Below are 21,643 nucleotides of genomic sequence, written 5' to 3'. Positions count from 1 at the left end.
CCTTCCTTCCTTCCTTCCTTCCTTCCTTCCTTCCTTCCTTCCTTCTTCCTTCCTTCCTTCCTTCCTTCCTTTCTTTCTTTCTTTCTTTCTTTCTTTCTTTCTTTCTTTCTCCCTTCCTTCCTTCCTTCCTTCCTTCCTTCCTTCCTTTCTTCCTTCCTTCCTTTCTTTTGTTCTTTCTTTCATCATCTGTACATTCTGGAAATTTTAGACCACTAAGTGTTAATGTGCTTCTCCTTTTGGGGCAGGCCACACCCACTCTTGCCACTGTCTCTTTTTTTTTTTTTTTTTTTTTTTAAGATTTATTTATTATTATTTATACAGTATTCTGCCCGCACAACAACAGAAGAGGGCATCAGATTTCATTATAGATGGTTGTGAGCCACCATGTGGTTGCTGGGAATTGAACTCAGGACCTTTGGAAGAACAGACAGTGCTCTTAACCTCTGAGCCATCTCTCCAGCCCTTGCCACTGTCTCTTGGTACTGTCTTTGGGTGAGATGTGATTGAACTCAACGGTGGAAACTAGCCTCAGCCCATCTTAGGTACTTCTGAAAACCTACAGGTTAAGGGGTGGTCTTGGGAATATACAGAAATTGTTATTTCTAATTGTCCCTCTTAACAGATTAGCCACTACATAGCCATGAGTAGACAGAACCTGATTTTATTTTTAAAGATTTTTAAGTTAAAAAATTTCAACATTATTTATTTATTTATCTATGTATGTGGGTGTTTTTTGCCAACATGCATGTCTGTGCAATAATGTGTGTGCCTGATGCTTGCAGGGGCTTGATGAGGGTGTTGGAGCCCTTAGACTGGAAGTTATTGATGGTTGTTAACTGCCACGTGGGTTCAGGATTTGAACCCACATCCTCTGAAAGAAGAGCCAGTGTTCTTAACCCCTGGGCCCTCTCTCCTGTCCTGATTTTTTTTTTTTTTTAATAAAAGTTGTAGAATCTTACTGGCTCTGCATATTATTCTTGATTTTTTTTTTTTTTTTTTTTTTATGCAGCAAGCAAACTCCTAAACCACTCTAGCTTGAGTGTCCCAGAAGAACTGTGTCGCGATGCTGGGACGGACATCTTAGAGAACCCGGGGCATGAAAGACAGTGGCCCTCCTCTCGTTTTTCACTTGTTTCCCTTGTGGCCTCTTTTTGGTTTGTTCTTCATTTTCCTTCAGTGGATGGATCATTCTCAATGACTTCTTAGTAGCATGAGTCCCGGGTTTTCCCCTCAATCTCATATGCTAATATCAGCTGGGGGTGCTAAAAGTTGGCTCTTTTCCAATAAATGCTAATGGCAAATGCATTCAAGGTGCATCCTCACACTTTCTCTCCAGTTTGGCCGTCTGTGTCATGTAGAATGAAGGTGTTCTAGCTTGCTTTCTCTTCCTGTGAAAAAGTACCAACCAAAACTACCTTGGGGGGGGAGGGCAGAGGCTTATTTGGAAATAGGTTATGTACTGCCCATCATCAAGGGAAGTGAAAGACAAATTTCAAAGCAGAAAAAAAATAGACAGTGGGAAGAAATGCTGATTGTTGGCTTGCTACCCTTGGCTTGCTCAGTTCCTTTTCTCATTCAGCCCAGGGCTTCATGCCCAGGGATGTGTATCACTGCCCACTGTGGGCTGGGGCTTCTTGTGCCAATTAGCAATTAAGACATGGCCACGAGCCAGTCTGAGGAAGACAACCCTTTAACAGAGATTTGTTCTTTCCAGGAAACTGAACTTTATGTCAAAACGACACAATAACTAACACAAAAGTTTTACAGAAAATGTTGGTGTCTGAGGCTTACTTCGACATAGCCTCAGTGAACTCAGGCCCCAGATGCAGGTATTTGCACAAAAGTTTCTCCTGGATTCTTATTGTGCAATCAAGTCTGGAATCACTGTGTTGAGCTTCCATTGTGTTCTCCTTTTCTGGATTAAGTGAGGGAAAAATTCTTGAGCTGAGGGCTCATGGGCCTGGTGAGGTCAGGTGTTGTTCCTTAGTTCAAAGAGCTGGACCAAGCTTATTATTGTTCACGTGGCTTCACCCACGATAAATACGGAAAGGGCACGCAAATTCCAGACAAGTTTGGCTGAGATAAAAACATGCCCAGGCAAGTAATTGTTAGTCATAATGATAATACAATAATAATAACAATAATAACCCTACCAGGAGACTAAACTACTCTTCTATCTTAAAAGGAAGGCATCCCTGAGCAGCTAAACTTCAGAACATCTGGCCATTGGTCCAGCAAAGTCCTTATTTGTTATGGAGATTATTTTCCCTCCAATTATATCTTTGTTTGGAAAGATTGGAATGGTGAGAATGAATTTATGTTCATTAACAGGAAAGTTGTGTAGCACAAAACACAAATTAAATGGATTTGGCAACAAACCCTGATCAGAATGCTCCTTCTAGACTGCTGTGCATAGAATAAAGTAAATAAGTAAGCAGTCCAAAGTGTTCTGCTCAGCATAATGTACCAGTTGCAGCAGGTATCAAGTTGGCCCCAGGATAGGGTTAAAAACAACTACATTTCAGGTTGGTGAGGCGGGCGGGTGAAGGTCCTGGTTGTCAGGTCCAATGATCTGACTTCAGTCTCTGGAACCCACAGTGCAGAAGGAGAGAGCTGACCCCTGCAAGTTGTTTTCTGAGCTGACACACAGACACAGAGACGGGGTTAGAGAGAGGGGGAGAGAGAGAGAGATGCAACCCCTCCCGTGTCCTCAAAGCAGCAGACCTGAGGAAGGACATGAGATGAGAGAGGAATTCTCCCCTTCAGCGATGAGAAGTGCCAGAGACGGGCTCCTGACTCAGACTCTGGCCACCGAGAAGACAGTCAGTGTGACTGGTGTGCACTTGGCTGCCAGAGGTGTGAGGGCAGGAGCAGATGGTGCAGTGTGGGCAGAGGAGGGCTGGGCACCGATGCCTAAAGACCAGCTGTGACTGTGCTTCCTGTTGACACTCACACCGTGGGGGCTCACCTCTAGCCCAGTGAGGAGCATCGTGTCAGGGGAGAAGGCAAGAGGGAAAGAGGGGGGAAACGGCGAACTGATGAAGACCCAGTTCATACTGGGAGTCAGCAAGCTGCCCTTGCAGGGGCAAGTTTTCCATCACAGGCTCAGGTTCCAGAGCTTTTTGTGACAGTGCCAAACCATGGCTACATCCATGCCCAGTTAACTTCATGCCTGCTAGCCACAGTCCTAGTCTGTGTGTACTTGTCTTAAGTTTAGACATTAGGTTCCACTTCTTTACATACTGCCCTATGCAGGAAGCTCTGCTTCCCTTCAAGATATTGGCGGGGCCCAACCGAACGCCATGTAGCTTATGTCTTAGTTGTCCAGTGTCCTTCCAGGCAACTTTCCAGGGAAGCCATTTCTTCCTCAAGAACCAAACTGTAGTCAAGTCCCACTCTGAACCAGAAACAGTGTTGGGGGACTTGGCAGGATTCTCAATCCATAAGCGGCAAAGAACTGGAGGGAAATTCAGCGTTTTTAGACACAGAGATGAAGAGGAAAGAGATGTTAGACAAGAGCGAATGTGGGCCCAGTGAGATACTCTGCAAGACTGGACACCTGAGTTTGATCCTGTTTGAACACACCTGTAATCCTAGCACATGGAAAAGGGAAAGACCAGAAGTTCAGGGTCATTGTCATCTACATTGCATTTGAGGATAGCCTGGACTACTGGAGACCCTGTCTCAAAAACATAACATCATGAACTTTATATACAAATTAGATCGAAGCCAAGTGACACTAATGAAAATCAACCTAAGAAACATTTGAGACAACTCAACAGTTGACTTTGATAGAGAAATGCAAACAGAAAGACAATAACTGAAAGAGTTCTTCTTGACTGTCAACTTGAGTAGCTAGAGAGACATCTGGGAAATCAGTAAAGACACTTCTGAGTGCCTCTGTGAAGCCTTTGTCAGAGATGATTGACACTTGAGCTATGGGAAGACCCACTCTGGGCATGGGCAGCCCCATACCAGGCTGGAGTTTCTGATAGGAAAGGGGAACAGATGGAGGAAGCACCCAGGTGAGCTGGATCCTTGAGCCTAGTCATCTGCTGGGACCCTCTCCCATGAGCTTGTAGAAGATGGGCTCACAGCAGCACCTCACCAGGCAGCTTCCGGGCCTTCAGCCTCACACCGGGCCTCCATTCTTGGTCCCTTTTGTTCTGTAGATGTGTAAGAAGGTCTATAACTCCTCTTCTGTGCATGCATGCAGATAGGGGGGCTGTTCTTTCTTTTCCTCTGCAGACCCCTCACTAATACAACAGAAGTATGAAATTGATAAAATAACTGAAAGCAACTACAGTTACAGTTTCTGAAAAACCAGAAAATGTAATTCACACACAAACACACACACACGCACACAAACACAAGCAGATTTGTCTGGACAAAGACAATGGAAGAGAAAATGGTTTACATAAAAAAAATGGACAAATGTTGAACCCCCAAATTAGTCTCCATGGCTGTTATCTTTGATAGCTTGTATATATGTGTGTGTGTGTGTGTGTGTGTGTGTGTGTGTGTCTGTGTGCATGTGTGTGTGTGTCCTTCCTCTTTCCCTCTCTTCATATTGATGAAGAGTAGTGAATGATTATTTAAAGTTAATTACTTTATAGATAAAAGAGGAAAATTCCCCTTGGGAAGTGTCTCTTTCCTCCCAAGTTCTCCATATTGGAGACTCCTACTTTGCTCATACTTTTTTTTTTTTATTACCTGTAGTGTGTATGTGTGTGTGTCTGTGTGTAGTACATATGTGTGAGTGAATGAGTGTGTATATAGTGCATGTGTGAGTATGTCACATGTGTGAATGAGTGTGTCTATGGGCACACTCAGAGACACACATGTACGGTGCATCTGGGGGTCAGAGGTCAATGTCAGGCATCTTCCTTTGTGATACTCCAACTTAACTTTGAGACAGGATCACTTACTCACCTTGGAGTTGGCAGTTTCAGTGAGACTGATTGGAGAGCCAGCCCCAAGGATCCACCTGTACCTGCCCCTCCAATAACCAGCACGCCTGCCACTATGCTGGGGGTTCATCTGGGTGCTAGCGATTCCAACCCAGGATCTCATATCGTGTAGCATTTTACCCACTGTGCAGTTAGCCCTGCTCTAATCTGCCATCAATGAATTCAGCTGGGGAATTCCACTGGAAGCAGATACAAGACCATCTGAGGAAGTCAGTGTCGTAGGGAAGAATAGGATTGGGAAAGCTGGCCAGAGCCTCCAATTCCATGGGTTGCATGTACGAATATGTTAAGGCTCTAATTTTTTTTTTTAAATCCGGGGCTGGGCCTAGGGTCCTTACTTCTACCAGACAAGGAAGTCTCACACCTCTCTCCCCCCTTTCACAACATAAAATTTCTTCAGCTGGGTGATGCTACAGCTTGAATGTCCTGCCAAAATTTTCATTGAAATAACCTTTAAAGTGCATAGCGGAGCCTCATGACTGGATTGAGACCTTTGTCTTGGAACCTTGCTTTCCTGTCTCTCCTGTGCTCGCCTCTCTGCTAAGCTCTCCCCAGGGCTCAGAACAGGCTTTGGACTGGTACTTTTTGGACTTTGTGACATTTCTGGAGATTCTGTCTCATCTACGGTGAGTTAAAAAGGAGTGAAAAGAAAGTAATATTTAGGAATTGTGCTTTTTTATGGCATTCTACTCCACTTCAGAATTTTTAATAAAAATCAAATTTTTATTTACGTACTTGGTGTGGAGGTCAGAAGGATAATTTGTACAAGTCAGTTTTTTTTCCTTTCCACTTCTTTTTTTTTTTGAGACTTTTATTTTATTTTATTAATTACACTTTATTCATTTTGTATCCCCCCATAAGTCCCTCCCTCCTCCCCTCCCAGCCCCACCCTCCCTCCCCTTTCTGCATGCATGCCCCTCCCCAAGTCCACTGATAGGGGAGGTCCTCTCCTTCTTTCTGATCTTAGTCTATCAGTTCTCATCAAAAGTGGCTGCATTGTCAGGGTTCTAGGTTATCTCCATGGATAGTCCTTGGTTGGAGTATGAGTCTCTGGGAAGTTCCCTGTGTTCAAATTTTCTTGTTCTGTTGCTCTCCTTGTGGAGTTCCTGTCCCCTCCAGCTCTTACTATTTCCCACTTCTTACATAAAATTCCATTCATTCTGCCGGTCAGTTGGCCATCAGGCTCAGCATCTGCTTTGACAGTCTGCACGGCAGAGGCTTTCAGAGGCCCTCTGTGGCAGGTTCTGAGGTTGTTTCCTGTTTTCTTCTTCTGGCTTTCAGAGGCTCTCTGTAGCAGGTTCCTAGGTTGTTTTCTGTTTTCTCTTTCCACTTTTTGAGTGGGTTCAGGGAACTCATGTCTGGGTTCTCATGTTTGCATACCAAGTATTTGGCTTGACTCAGCTATCACCTGAGCCCTAAATTTTGCATGTTATTAGTCTCTGTCCTTGTAGCATCTGGATGAAAGTAAATTGGCTTTGGTTTTGTGGTGACTCATAAGGTAGTTGATTCTCAGGACACATCCTGGTCAACGCCTGACATAGATGCCCTGTGTCGTGCTCACCCTGTGTGCTGTTTGCATCTGAGTGTTTATTTGCTTTCAGCAAAGCCTGTATGCTATTCTCCAGGGAGCAAGTCCTTATCTGAAATCCCAGGCCCTGGGCTGGGCACCGAGGGCTCCACCATACTTTGGCTTCCTTGAAGAGGGTGAGGGAAAAGTCATTGTTAATTAATCAACACTTATTATTTGTGTATATATCTACCTACCACACACCCACGGCTTTTGACAGAATGCAGAGGTTGAGGCCCTGGTGATGGGGTAAGCATTGGATATTCGAGTCACACCTCTGTTCTGCAGCTTGTCCTTCTTTCTGCTTCTGAACCTTCTGCTTTCCTGGCACCGAGAAGAGGCTGCTGAGTGCAGTTTATTAACCCGGAACCCACCAGGAGGGGAACGCTTTCCTGCAAGTCCACATTAAAACACACCGACAGCAAAATCCAAGAAAGAGTCAACTTTAGGAACTATCTTTAACCTTGAGAAGAAGCTCAAGAAGGGGCACACACACACACACACACACACACACACACACACACAAAATGTGTGGCATTCTGTTCTAAAACTTGAGGCAAGACAGCATTCCAGAGTCTGGTTTCTATGCTTGACAAGGTGCTTGGGAAATAAAGATGGTGTTGGAAGGTTCTGGGCTCTCTAGCAATGGAACTATCAACAGGAAAAGTCTAATGAAGGTCCTAATGAGAAATGTTTCCACATGAAACAGTGATTATTTTGCCACGCATAGAAACATACATTTAGTAATAACCCGAACTATTTTTTTTATAAAGATTACGTGAATTCTAACTCTTTGAAAGTTAAAGCGAACTGGGTGGCGCACAACTTTACTCCCAGAACTTGGGAGGCGGAGGCAGGTGTAACTTTGTGAGTTTGAAGCAACAAATGCATGCACAGCTTTAATGTTTCAGCATTACTAAGTGCACTCAACGCCATGCTGGCCTCAGAGATGGTGGACAGGTCACTTTCACTCTTCCGAGTCGCTGTCTAGTTGAGCGACTTAAGTTGAAATAAAAGATGTAAAAATAGTTGTGGCTTCACTGGAAATTATGTGCCCCTCTGCATTGCTGCTTAAAACCATTGGGCAGGATGTTTGCCCTTTTGTGGAAGTGCCACAAATGTACTGATAGGAAGGTGAAAGGCGTGCTGCAAATATTTTGGACAGTCATTGGATATTTAGTGGAATTTCTTCTTGATTAATCTTTTAGATCAGAAAACATGAATAAAAAAGTTGATACAATTTCATTGTTTAAGTAATAACATTTTAACATATGCATAATTGGGTGGAAGAATTCTTTCTGCTTAAGGATAATCAAGTAGCAACAAACAAACAACAACAACAACAAAAACTATTGTAATAGCCCCTGGGCTTCTCAGTAACAGCCAAGTCTTCTGAATCTTATTCTATTATCGATATATGCATGTATGTATGTAATGTATCTATGTAAGTATCTATCTATCTATTATCTCTCTAATCTGTCATCTGTCTCTCTATCCATTTGTCATCTATCTATTGCCCATCATCTGTCATCTGTCCATCTATCAACTATCATGGTGGGAGGGGTGCATGCCTTTGGGTACATATAGGATCTTACTTTTTAAAAGCTTTATATGGACATATATTAATTAGGCATAATAATGGATTTATATGTGTAATCTTCATTTATGTATTCAATGAATTCTGATCATACAAAGTCTTTTATTTAGGAGGCAGACATCTAACATCTTTCAATTACTGTCTTACTCAGGATGAAAACACTAAAGTTTAATGATAATGTTTTCACGTGAGTCCTTAACATTGGGTTCTACACAATCCTCTGCGGCCTTTATGCCAGTTGTCAGCTCTTCCCACCCACCTTTCCTTCTTCCTTTCCTCTCTTCGTACCCTCGTACCCTCTTTATTCCTTTCTCTTCATCCACTGCGTTTATTTCTGGGTGTATTGTGTGTGTATCACATGCCAACGTTTTTGGTGATGGCATGCAATTGGTTCAATTTTGACATTTTTCTGTTAGCACAAGATCAGTTGCAGAAACTGCTCGTTATGAAGACACACCTCTGGGGTTGAGGCAAGGAGAGATAATAGGATAAGCCTAGCACTTGTTCTTCAAAGGTATTTCTAGGACAAGCTTATCCACAAGAATCCCTGCTCATCTCCTGTAGCCGCCCACACAGTTCTCAGCACTGTCTAACCCAGGGAGTGAATTGTCATCCCCACTCCCTGAGCACAGGCTGTTATTTGTTACAGCCAAATAACAAAGGCCAAGTGAAATCCATCAAGCAGCTCTGTTTAGAGGGATTCCCGTTTAAGGCGTGCCATGCAAATCAACAACAGAGAACAGGGCTAGCTCAGCCTCGGCCTGAGCCTGCCAGTGTGGGCTGATGCTTCCACCGGCAGCCTCGTGGTAACGCTTGTGGTGGGGCACAGGGCCACCACTGGCGACCAGAGAGATCCACTCAGATGACGCTGGATACAGAGTCAGTTCTCACAGATGGACTGACACTTCCGATTTGGAGACATTTCGCCTTTTCATTTATTCTTACAGAAACAAGCCCGTCTGCTGGGTGGAAGACAATGATTCCTGCACTTTGGCTGTGCAGCTTGGTGCTTCTTTTGCCTACAGAGTCGGGCAGGATATTGTGCCAGGTAAAAACAGGGGGGAGTGGATGTTGATCTGGTCCGGAGAACAGATGGATGAAGAATCCACCAGTTCCACCAGCTGTGTTGTCTGAGAGCGGAAGCATATGGGGAAGGTGGGGATGGAGTGGGCGGGCACCAGCTGAAGGAAGGACAGCGACAGGGGACGGAATGACCACCTTGTTGTGAATCTGTTTTACATTAATTTTCCCTAGTCAGTTCTGGAATACGGTGGAGCTGAGATGATTCAAGGGTAAGAGAGCCACACTCCCCGTATTGTATTCTTGGGTAGTTCATCTTTCACCTGCTATCTAGGTGGTTGCTGTGTCCTCAGGGCCTTGAGCCATAGAGGTAGTGAAGGGTGCCACAGTTAATAGGCGATTCTACTGACAGTTAGGGGGCATCTTCCCATTCAAAACGGCAATAGCATTTCCTTTTGGAATCTTGGCGGAAGAACAATGGTGGAGTTTAAAGCAAATGACTCTTTTAAATTTAGCAGGGGCAGTGAGCACCGTGGCTCTTTGTGGTATATTTTCCCTCATGCCATACGCCTCCATAATTTTCCTCTTATTTCTTTAAAATAAGGTGTGAAGAAGCACTGGAAAGTGATGGTTTTTAAAACATTTTGAGAGTTTGGGGGAAAGGGTGCTACGATTTGACCGGAAGGCCTGGAAGGCGGCTTGGAGACAAACTGGTGATGCTCTCATTCCTCATGTTACAGACAGGGAGGCTGGGGCCAGGGCTGTAGAGTGTGGTTCATATGAGAAAAGGAACTAACCAAAAGCCTCCTTGGGAAGACCTCCCCTATCAGTGGGCTAGGGGAGGGGCATAGGGGGGAAAGAGGGAAAGAGGATGGAACTGGGAAGAGAGGAAGGAGGAGACTATAGCGGGGATACAAAGTGAATAAGTGATAAATAATAATAATAATATAATAACAATATATTTTTAAAGCCTCCTTAGGAGAGATGATTTTGGAAGTTCTCATCATGAGTTTTCCAAACAACACTTCCCATCTAACGAGTTTGCCCTTCTTCTTTGTGACTCCCCCTTCATCCCAACATTGAACTGAAATCTGGTGTCTGGGAGAAATTAGAGATGCTTTGGGAAGATCTTTTGCTGTGGCATTCTAAGGCGGCTCAGCTTGGTACTATCTTTTGTTTTCTTGTCTACAGTTTTCAACATAATGTGGAGTAGGCAGAGCAGGGGAAACAGTTATTATGGTTACTGTTGGGGTCACCCTACCAGGAACATTTCATCCTTATCTTCTCAAGCTGCCAGGTTCTCTCCCTCTCCTGACTGGCCTATGAACCAGGAAGCTCAGCGGTTTGAGTGAGTTCCAGTTTAGCATCTACCTTTTTGTGCAGTATGAGGTTGAGGAATGCTGGTAGTTGGAACTAAAATCACCCTGGATGCTTCTTAGACATGAACTGACCAGAGGGACCAGACATGATGTACCTCAGAAAATGATCTGGGTTGAAGAAAATCTGGGTTGAATTTTCAGAACTTTGCTGTCAACAGCATTCCACAGCCTCTGGCCCACACACCTAATTAATCAGCTGCATTTTTTTTTTTTATAGTTTGTTTACTGACAAGAGATCCTTCATAGGTGTTGACTTTGGCATACTGCAGATCATGGCCATGTCAGTATGAGTTTGGGGTGACTTCTGAGGTTTTTACTTCCTGCCATACATCCCCTTTACCTATTGAACCTGAAAATGGCCTGACATCTAACCTTAGGAAAGAGCCATGCTTAAGCAATCAGGAGAGCAAAATTCTAATCTCAGGAATAAGAAGAATTCCCCAAGTGGCCTTCTTCAGGTCACCTAACCTACGTCAATCTCTGCCTGCTTATTGGTAAGAATAAGGAGGTTGGATTAGGCTATCTACACAGGCTTCAAGATCTCTAAAATATTACTGTAGCCTTTTGGTTTAGTGGAAGCAATGCAGCTTTTTGATGGAAACACTAGGGATTTGTTCCCATGAATAAAAATGATAAGCTGTCATACACTGGTAAGTCTAAGGGTATTCTGCTTCATGAATTCCTCAGTGATTTCATCTCAGCTACTGAGAGACCTCAAATGCCCAATTCAGATTCTCCAAGGTTTTATTTGGTGGAAAAAACAGTGAGTATTCAATCTTGTTCTTTGATAACATAGGAAAAAATAATATTGTTAATAAGAAAATAAAATGAATCTCATGTGTCGGTCAAATAGCAATGTCCAGAAATAAGAAGACTGAATTTGACTATTTTCCTATACACATATTAACATATGTGTTAATTTATGCATTTGTGAATACTTGCATACCAACATGTTCTTACACAAGTAGACAAGACCTTGAGTTATTTACATTGGGGGATAAAGTAAGACAACACACAATCATGTTTCTTTTTTATTATTACCATTTATTACAGTTTATTCAATTTGTATCCTGGCTATGGCCCTCTCCCTCATCTCCTCCCAAACCACCCTCCCTCCCTCTTCATCCCCTATGCCCCTCCCATAGTCCACTGATTGGGGAGGTCTTCCTCCCCTTCTCTTTGACCCACCACGCCTATCAGTTCTCATCAGGACTGGATGCATTGTCTTCTTCTGTGACCTGGCAAGGCTGCACCCTCCGGGGTTAGATGATCAGAGAGCCTGTCACTGATTTCATGCCAGAGAAAGCCCCTGCTTCCCTTACTAAGGACCCCACTTGGATACAGACTCTATGAGCTACATCTGAGCTGGGGTTTTAGGTCCTCTCCATGCATTGTCCTTGGTTAGGGTATCAGTCTCTGCAGACCCCCAGGGCTCGGTGTTTATGGCTCTGTGGTCTCCTTTTGGAGCTCCTGTCCCCTCCAGGTCTTTCTATCTCCCCCTTCTTTCAAAAAGTTCCATGCCCTCTGCCCAAAGTTTGGCTATGAGTCTCAGCCTCTGCTTTGATAACTCGATCAGTAGTGTCTTTCAGAGGCTGTCTGTGCTAGGTTCGTGTCCTGTTCCTTGTCTTCTGCTTCCAATGTCTATTGCGTTTGTCCTTCTGAATGAGGTTTGAACATCTATCGTAGGGTCTTCCTTGTGTTTTAGTTTCTTTAGGAGTATAGATTTTAGTATATTTATCCTGTATCATGTGGCTAATATCCACTTATGAGTGAATATATACCATGTATGTCTTTCTGCTTCTGGGTTACCTCACTCAAGATTATCTTTTGTAGTTCCCACCATTTTCCAAAAAGCCTACAGCACCCGGTGGTCTCCCATCCAAGCACTAACCAGGCCCGACCCCACTTAGCTTCCAAGATCAGAAGAGATGGGGCACATTCAGGGTAGTATGGCCGTAGGCCACAGTCATGTTTCTAATGAACTTAAAGTTTAATTGAGAAGATACCATGAAAAAGGTTAGAATGATAGCACGACAGATGAGTCGAGGTTGGCTCTGTAAGCACTGTTGTATGGTAGCGTGGTTGACAAGTCCTTCAAAAGGCAGAGGGGAGGTTAGGCCACCTAGAACTCAGGCCGAAAAGATTGCTTTGAAGGGCGAAACATGAGCCTGATGTAATGACTATTCAGTCTGTATAACAGCAGCAGCCAAATCACAAGCAGATCTCACACTTCTCAGGGTGGCCTACGGGTTTCCCACGTGTGAACTCATTTATTCCCTGCAAAGACAGTAATGCTTGCTCTGCTGCTGATGGAGAAACAGAGGCACAGTTGAACTTTCCCTCTTAAGTGACAGTGTCAGGATTTGAACCCAGGTTGGCTTTTCCCAGATGTCACTCTCTCAGGACAGCCAGCTCTGCATAGGTAGGTGGGATAGGGGACACAACTCCTTTGCTCCATTAAAGAAGAGTAACATAAAATACAAAATGCAAAATGAAAGAGAATGTTTTCTTAGAATGAGAAAAAGAACCAAAATAAATTTCAAACAGAATTACTAATGGGATTTGTATCCAGAAATTACCCAGTAGTGCATTCAGTAAAAATAACACTGGTAATAATTAATAATTTATGAGATAAAGCTGCACTTGCGTTTTCTTACATTCCACATATTAGTGAACTTATAATTTTTTCTGCGTGTAATAATAGAAAGATCCTTCTTTCATTTAAAAAATCTTTTTGTTAACATTTATTTTTTTGTATTTGTGTGTTTTTTTCTGTGTGTACATTTGTGTGCCATGTGTGTGCCTGGTGCCCTGGAGCTCTAGTTAGGGATGGCTGTGAGCTTCCATGTGGGGTGCTGGGGATTGAACCAGGGTCCTCTGCAAGAACAGCTGGTGCTTCTAATGGCTGAGCCATCTCTTCAGCTCCCTAGTCTTTCCCTTTGCATTGCCCTATACTTCTCGTGTTGTTTCTAGTCTGGAAAAACACCGTTTAGTTTTTCCACTTGTTTGTTATTAGCAGTGTCATGTAAATATGGAGGATGGCTATGAAAGTTGGGGAAACTTCCCTTTTCTTTCCAAAGAGCTGCAAGATGTCAGGACATGTAACCTTTGTTGTTCTGTGGCCACCTGTAAATAAATTTAAATCAATGAAGTTCAAGCATTGACGTTCTTACAATTTAGAACTGACTACAAACTACATAAGTATATCCAATTAAATGCAATGAAATGTATTCCTCACACAACTTCTTTCATTAATGCATGCATCACTGTACCGATGCTCCAAACAGGATAGAGTGTGAAGGGGGAGGGATGGGATAGAGTGACACAAAAAGGAGCATTGTCCCAACAGATGGCAGGCAGTTAGAACATTTTGTCTTTGAAAAATTGATAAAGATGATCATGTGAGCATGTGCTCATGTGGCACGACATTCTCCCAGGGATCAGTGGGGCCCGTACAAGCGAAGTAAGACATCGTTAGCTTTCTAGTAAATTTCCCTCTGCCCATAATGTAACTTCAGGGCAGGCTATAGACTGTAATGATACCGAATTATGAGTGGGAGGAGAGAACAGTCCCTCTTCCTGGCACTGATGGGAAAAATGGAAGGAAAAATCACTGGGCCATTTGCAACAGCTGGGCTTTCAGTGGCTGCGTTTGCAACACAACTGACTCAGATATGGTTGTTTGTGACTAAAAGGAACCAGTGGTGTCACATGTTGACATTTGATTTTGCTGTGAATTTTGATTTTCTCTTTTCAGGCCACCAGCCAAAGCAAGGAGAATCTGATGTCCAGGACACATGGTATGTTGGCAGCAGTTACCAAACGCACAGAATTTGGATGTCTGTTGTGACATCAGGCCACCCTCTGTCCTTTCGATCGTGCAATGAGAGATGAGACACCTTGATAGATTACGTTTGTATTTTGATAATTTACATGCAAATCCATCGTGTCTTTGGCCCCAGCAATATTCATCTCTTCCCTGCATCCTCTGCTACACCTCGTCTCAGACTTCTTTGCTGTAGAATTCTCATTGGCCTAATTCAAACCAGGGCAGTGACAGGAATAGCTTTCACTGACCACGAGGCTTGCTAAGAAGTTCTGGGTTGGAAGTTTCTTTGGCAACATCACGGAGAGTGGAGTACAAACTAGAGCTGACCTGGGTTCCTCTGGGACTATGGGGAGGTCTTTAGGGGTCTCTATGAACATGGGAGGGTAACTCAGACTCAGGACAATAAATAAGAGCCTATGGGCTCTTTTCTCCTACTTAATGGGAGGACTTTACACTTTAGTCAGTTTTATACATTGGAATTCAGCATGCGGCTCTATCAGAAACGTCAGTACCCTGTTTCAGAGCTACGTTATTATTGCTAGCACATCATCAATTATCTCTAATCTCACCAAGAAGGGATACCCGTACAGATCTGATGTGCCTCTGCCACAGGCTAACTGGCTGACGCAGCCATGGCTGCAGATCTTCCTGTCTGATATGGGTGTCTTTTATTTTCCCAGCTGTATGTGATGGTGCCTGTAAGAAGAACGAGAACCCCTGCTTTCAGTCATGCCCCCCTCACAGTGAGGGCAACATAGAATTTGCCTGTAAGGCCAGGAAATGGCACAAAGTCACCGAAACTTGCCACACCCTTAATGTCCTCAGCATCTTGGAGGTAATATCCTTTCTTCTGTGTTGTGGATTCTCACGTGGGCTCTCTGAGTAAAGCGGAGCTTCAGATAATCATATCACTCACTCAGGGGAGGAGACAGGCTTCCACAGCAGCAAAACGTTGCTTGTCCGTGGATGCGTAAGTACATACCTACAGCCTCTCTCTTCGCTTTGGACCTCTGAAAGTTAGCGCAGCGGATCCCTCCCTGCTGCATGAAATGTAGGAATCTGGTCATTTAGAACTCGCAGAGAGAAGGTTGTCACAGTCAGCTTCCCCATCTTTGCCTTCAGCCTTTAAAATAACCCAGAGCTTTGGTACCCACAGTGGACTTCACTGACTAGTAATACGGCCCCCCAACCTTGTTAGACCCATGAAATTTGGGCTGCACCTCAGACTTCAGTTGATGAGGAGTTGTGGTTCTATCAGGGTCTTCATAAGATGTGGGTGCCTGCAAGGGCCTCAGGTTTCCTGGAGCTGGAGTTGTAGGCAGCTGTGAGCTACCTGATGTGAGTCCTGGGAACTGAACCATGAGTCCTCTGCAAGAACAGTGTCCACTCTTAACTGCCGAGCCAGTCCTCCAGCTCCTGCTATTTTTTTTTTTAAAGACTCTGTGTCTCTTGGTTTGCCTCTTGGGAATGTAAAAATAAGTGGAAAGGCAATAGCAATCCATGCAAATATGCAAGATATACATGAAATGTATATGTACAGCAAGTGTTTGAGGTGACATGTTAAAGAAAACAGGTGCTGTTTCAGAAATCAGGGTTAGGGAGCCATCAGTTGGGAAATTTAGAAGTATTTTTTGCTTCGTACCTCTTGGTGTTGGTTAAGTTTTTCCACTCTAGATGCGATTTTGAAAATGAAAAAATAAAAGCATATTATGTGATATAGAGTTGTACAAAAGGGGTCTTCTAAATTCTAGCAAAAGTCCCTTTGTAGTTAACACCAACAAATAAAGGATTTCTTTACTTTGGTTCTGTTTCAGGAGGATATAGAATTATATTCACTTCAACAAGCAGAATCAACTATACGTGACTTTCATAGACAACCTGAAACCATAACAGATATATTGATGCAAAAATGTCCAGAAGATTTGTCTTGTGTGATCCAAAGCATTCAGAAGTCTCCCCAGTTACCGGGAAATATTGCTGTTGTGGTTCAGCTCTTACATAACATCTCAACAGCTCTATCCAAAGATGTTGATGAGGAAAAGATGTGGGTGAGTGGCCTTGCATACCCGACAGAGGGTTATCCCTTTGGGGGGAAGAGACTTAGGTTAGTTGGATCCCAGAGCTTAAGAACCTTATCCCACCTCATATTTCTAATGTCACATATAGCAAGTGCTCAATGAATCTCATGGAAGGAAGAATAGTAAACAAAAGAGTAAAATTAACATATTGGGTCAAGACCCATTGACACAGAGGGCTTATTTGGTTCTGTGATTGGCTTCTCAGTATCTATCTATCTATCTATCTATCTATCTATCTATCTATCTATCTATCTATCGATTGACTGATTGATTGATTGATTTTATTTCCCTAGAGTCTGGGTCTGTGATGGGTGGAGGATGTAAGGGGCTAAGACCCTAAGAAGTTGAGCCTTTGAAGGGTTGACTCTATGAGGGGAAAATTCTGTGAAGGTTCAAGGCTGATTCTATGATTGCTGCAGTCTTTAAAGGTCAAGGTCTTTGAGGGATTGAATCTGTTCTGTGAGGTTCTGGACTCTCTTTAGGGTCCAGGGTCTGCTTTTCTGAAGCATATGAAAGCTACTGATAATATTTAAGAAGCATTGGAGGTTGAACAAAAAGAACTTGTGAATTCGAAGAAGTCACTAAAATGGAAAACAGTTAAGTGTAAAACAAATGGCCAAAGCTTCGAACTACAGAATTTTGAAATGAAACTGGATTCATTTCTTCATGGGTTTGATGCTTAAAGTAGAGAGTAGTAAAGGGTGATTCAACCTCTGGCCAAGTTTCAGTTTTCAGCATATTTCTATACAGGGTCCCGCAGCATGGCTGTGCTTAACAGATGTCAACTACATTATGGGTATTCTGACAAGACAATTAAAGGATGGGGTTTGTCCATGTGTGTAGTGGAACTGATAGTAGAAATGAACATATAAAAACTTCATACCTTCAGTTTGCTCAGGAAAGCAAATAGGATTGAGCAACTAGGAGGAAAGCAAGGCAAAGAATTCCTTTACAGATAAATCCTCTAAATGCTATCAAAGTGTGTGTGTGTGTGTGTTGTGTGTATGTGTATACACATGTGTGTACAGGCATTCATGTGTGAAGGTTAGAGGTAGATGTCAAATGTCTTTTTCAGTTCCTTTCCACCTTATTTTTTTTTAAAAAACAGAGTTTCTGGCTAACCTTGGGGTCTCTGGCTAACCTTGGAGATCATTGATTTGGATATACTGACTGGCCAAATGAGCTTCTGGGGTCCACCTGTCTTTGCCTCCCCAGTGGTGGGATTACAAATGTGCCACAGGCCTCTTCTTTTACATGGGTGCTGGGGATCTGAACTCGGGCCCTCATGCTTCTCTGGCAAGCACGTTAATGACCGAGCTGTTTCTGAGCCCCTGTCTAACCTTCCGATGTTGTGAAATGGTACTGTCAACTACAAATGTGTTGTGCTTCATTATTAGCTATTATGGGATGCATGCAGCCTGTGGGCCACAGGTGTGACATGTCTGCTAGTAAGCATAAGATCTACTGGTCAAGCAAGTCACCCAGGGGTTCTGCCAAGATACGGAATGTGACCCACTGAGTTTGCGGTGGGGTGTGAGATCCTTTGTTTCTAAGGAGGTCTGGGGAAGCGCCTATGCTCTGTAGAAGAAAGTCTTACAAGTATTGGGGGTCTCAAAGAGTGGCTCGTTACTAATATGCCAGTTCTTCTTTGGCAGAGTTACAGTGCCATGGCTAACCACATTCTTAACAGCACCAGCGTATCAAATTGGACCTTCGTCCAAGACAGAAACAGCAGCTTCATCTTGCTTCAATCAATCAATTCATTTGCAAGCAAGCTATTTCTGAAGGAACATCTCCTCAACATATCACATGACTTCATCCATACCATGGGTACCGTCATGTCCAGGGGCAATCCTGGGAAGAATTTTACATTCTCAATGCGAATTAATGACACGAGCGATGAGGTCACGGGGAGGGTACTGCTCGCTGCTGAAGAGCTTCAGAAAGTACCTTCTTCTTTCCAGGTCATCAGCATTGCTTTTCCAACCCTTGGGGCCATCCTGGAGGCCAGTCTTTTTGAAACCGTGACCGTGAATGGGCTTGTCCTGTCTGTCATTTTGCCTAAGGAGCTTAAAAAAATCTCACTGATATTTGAAAAAATCAGAAAATCAGAAGAAAGGAAGTCCCGGTGTGTGGGCTGGCACTCCCTGGAGAGCAGATGGGACCAACGCGCTTGTAAAATGATTCACGAAAACTCCCAGCAAGCTGTTTGCAGTTGTTGGCCAAACAAGTCATTTACCTCTTTCTCCATTCTCATGTCACTCGACACCTTGGATAGCCCGGTTCTAATTTATATCACCTACGTAGGCCTGGGCATTTCCACCTGCAGCTTGGTCATCTGCCTGTGCATTGAGATCTTGGTCTGGAGCCAAGTGACGAAGACGGAGATCTCGTATTTACGCCATCTGTGCATCGCCAACATCGCTGCCACCTTGCTGATGGCTGACGTGTGGTTCATTGTGGCTTCGTTCCTCAGTGGCCCAATATTACACCACAACGGCTGTGTGACCGCAACATTTTTTGTTCATTTCTTTTACCTGTCTGTGTTTTTCTGGATGTTTGCCAAGGCTATCCTCATCCTCTACGGAATTCTGATCGTGTTCCATACACTACCCAAGTCATGCCTGGTGGCCTCTCTCTTTTCCGTGGGCTATGGGTGCCCCCTGCTTATCGCTGTTACCACGCTTGCTGTTACAGAGCCTCGGAAAGGCTACCTCCGGCCTGAGGCCTGCTGGCTTAACTGGGACCTGACCAAGGCTCTCCTGGCTTTTGTGGTCCCAGCTCTGGCCATCGTGGTGGTAAACCTTATTACAGTCACACTGGTCATCATCAAGACGCAGAGAGCCACCATTGGCAGCTCCATGTTCCAGGAAGTAAGAGCCATCGTGCGGATCTGTAAGAACATCGCCATCCTCACGCCACTGCTGGGGCTGACCTGGGGCTTCGGAGTAGCCACGGTCGTTGATGGTCGTTCCCTGGCCTTCCACATCATCTTCTCCTTACTCAATGCTCTGCAGGTAAGTCCAGATGCTGTGATGGAGTCTGAATAGACCGAGCATGTGCAGTGGTTTTGTGATCAGGAGCCTAGGCATCATGCTTCATTCAATTAAATAGACATGTGTATTTGTTTCAGAAAGGCCCACACTTCAATTCTTCTTGTTTGTTTTTGTTTTTTTGAGACAGGTATTTCTGTGTAGCTTTGGCTGTCCTGGGCTTGCTTTGTAGAGCAGGCTGGCCTCAACCTCACAGCCACCTGCCTCTGCCTCCCCGAGCGCTGGTATCACAGGTGTGTGAAATCGCGCCAGGCTCCTGCACCTGAATTCTGACTCTCTAATTTACTAAGAATACGTAGTATCATCTTTGCATGCTTAGTTTTTACAAGCATGGAAGAGAGTTTTTACATACTGGAAGAGAGTAAAATGCTGCCACTTTCTAGAGGTGCTCAGAAAATGAAATAAATGATGAATGCGAAAGTGGTTAAATTCAAATACTAAAATTAGGTACTGAAGACCATGAACACCTGTTAATAGGCTGGGGCTGTTTGTTTGTTTGTTTGTTTTTGAGATGTGTCTTATATATCCTACGCTGGCCTTGAACTCACTATGACCATATACTTCTGATCTTCTTATCTCCATCTCCCAGGTGTTGGGATTGCAGGTGTGAACAACCATGCACCATTTTTGAGGGCCTGGACGTTGAACCGGGGGTTTCATGCTTCCGTTACATTTTCTGCTACTTAGAGTTTCTAGATAGCAGGAGGTAGTAGGTACCACTTTATTTGGACAAGGCAAATGATACAAAAAGGCCTTAACGGCCATTTTTTTTTCCACCCTTCTCACACTTGATGGATTAAGCAATGTCCAAAGTTTCATGTGTACCCTGGCTAAATTCTGTATGCTACTGCAGATACAGACTTAGTACAAAAATTGAAAAGTTACGTAGATAATTATGTACATTACAGACATGTGTGCCTCCCACATATTCCATTTGAGGTGGTGCTGGAGGTCCAACTCAGGGCCGCTAGGGTTTGCTAGGCTGTGCTCTATCCACTGAACTACATCAGAGCTTAAAGTCGTATGTCCTTCTTTCACTAGCCTAGTGTATAGGTCTATTTAATGTTTGGATAGTACTTGCTATTTAACATTTTCCTTCCTGAGTGGAATTACATTATTAAATGTGAAAATTACAATTAATTAGAAAGAAATCTGATAGTTTCCTAAAGAACTAAACAGTTTTTTTTGGAGTGTATAGAGTAGCCAGTAAAAGTATTTTCAAGTACATGTTCTACCTATTTGGTAACAGAGACTTAAAATCAGTTATGTACTAATTTTTTCTCTTTAAAAATGTGAATATAAATGACATTTTATAATAATCACTTTGATGCCTTAAGGAACGGTACTAGGGCATGTATAACATTTTAAGGTTTTTTTTGTTGTTGTTTCAAAACAGGGTTTCTCTGTGTAGCCTTGGCTGTCCTGGACTCACTTTGTAGACCAGGCTGGCCTTAAACTCACAGAGATCAGCTAGGCTCTGCCTCCTCCAGTTGTGGGATTACAGGCGTGAGCCACCATGCCCAGCTTTTGCTTAGCATTTTAAATCTTGGCTATTTTCTATATTTCTATAGAAAGTCTAGATTTATAGTGATGTTAGTCATTATCAGTTCATTACACGTCTTTACAAAGCTAGTCTTCAATGGGACCGAGGTAAGACCCCAGTGTTTCTAACTTTCAGCTCAGCACAGCCCCAGTCTACTCTTCATAAACCTTGTCTTGGTTAGGGTTTCTATTGTTGTGAAAAGACATCACGACCCCAGCAACTCCTCTAAAGGAAAACATTTAACTGGGGCTGGCTTACAGTATCATAGTCCATTATGGTCATGGCAAAAAACATGGCGGCATGCAGGCAGACATGGTGCTGAAGAAGGAGCTGAGAGTTCTACATCTTGATTTGCAGGCCTCAGAAAAAGACTTTGAGCTTATCAGACCCTAAGGCCCATCCTCAGTGACACATTTCCTCCAACAAGGCCACACTTACTCCATCAAGGTGACACCTTCTAGCAGTGCCACTCCCTATGGGCAAAGCATTCATACACAGGAGTGTGTGGGTGACGTTCCCATTCAAACCATCACAAACCCTTAATAAACCCCTGTCTCACACCACAGCAGTCCCTCTCCTTGAACCCCCCGGGCTACCTGACTTTTAT

General features: G+C 43.6%; 1 protein-coding gene across 1 annotated transcript; it reads left to right on the top strand.

Moving 5' to 3' along the window:
• Positions 1–9,110: 9,110 nt before the first annotated feature.
• Positions 9,111–19,490, top strand: LOC129680487 (adhesion G-protein coupled receptor F2-like). Its single transcript, XM_055612134.1, has 5 exons — positions 9,111–9,182; positions 14,291–14,333; positions 15,043–15,197; positions 16,177–16,410; positions 18,096–19,490. Exons 1-5 carry the CDS (start codon positions 9,111–9,113, stop codon positions 19,488–19,490), a joined length of 1,899 nt encoding a protein of 632 aa, XP_055468109.1.
• Positions 19,491–21,643: the final 2,153 nt, after the last annotated feature.

Source organism: Psammomys obesus, unplaced genomic scaffold (genome assembly GCF_907164565.1).
Source record: "Psammomys obesus unplaced genomic scaffold, mPsaObe1.curated_primary_1811, whole genome shotgun sequence".
Lineage (NCBI taxonomy): Eukaryota > Metazoa > Chordata > Mammalia > Rodentia > Muridae > Psammomys > Psammomys obesus.
The sequence above is the reverse complement of the archived record's forward strand: the minus strand, read 5'-3'. Positions and strand labels throughout refer to the sequence as shown.

Bases quoted from the DNA above. Each gene is read 5' to 3' on its own strand.
- LOC129680487 (XM_055612134.1), top strand. From the start codon at position 9,111: ATGATTCCTGCACTTTGGCTGTGCAGCTTGGTGCTTCTTTTGCCTACA. The intron at 9,183-14,290 runs GTAAAAACAGGG...TTCTCTTTTCAG, and splicing joins CGGGCAGGATATTGTGCCAG to GCCACCAGCCAAAGCAAGGA. The intron at 14,334-15,042 runs GTATGTTGGCAG...TTATTTTCCCAG, and splicing joins TCTGATGTCCAGGACACATG to CTGTATGTGATGGTGCCTGT.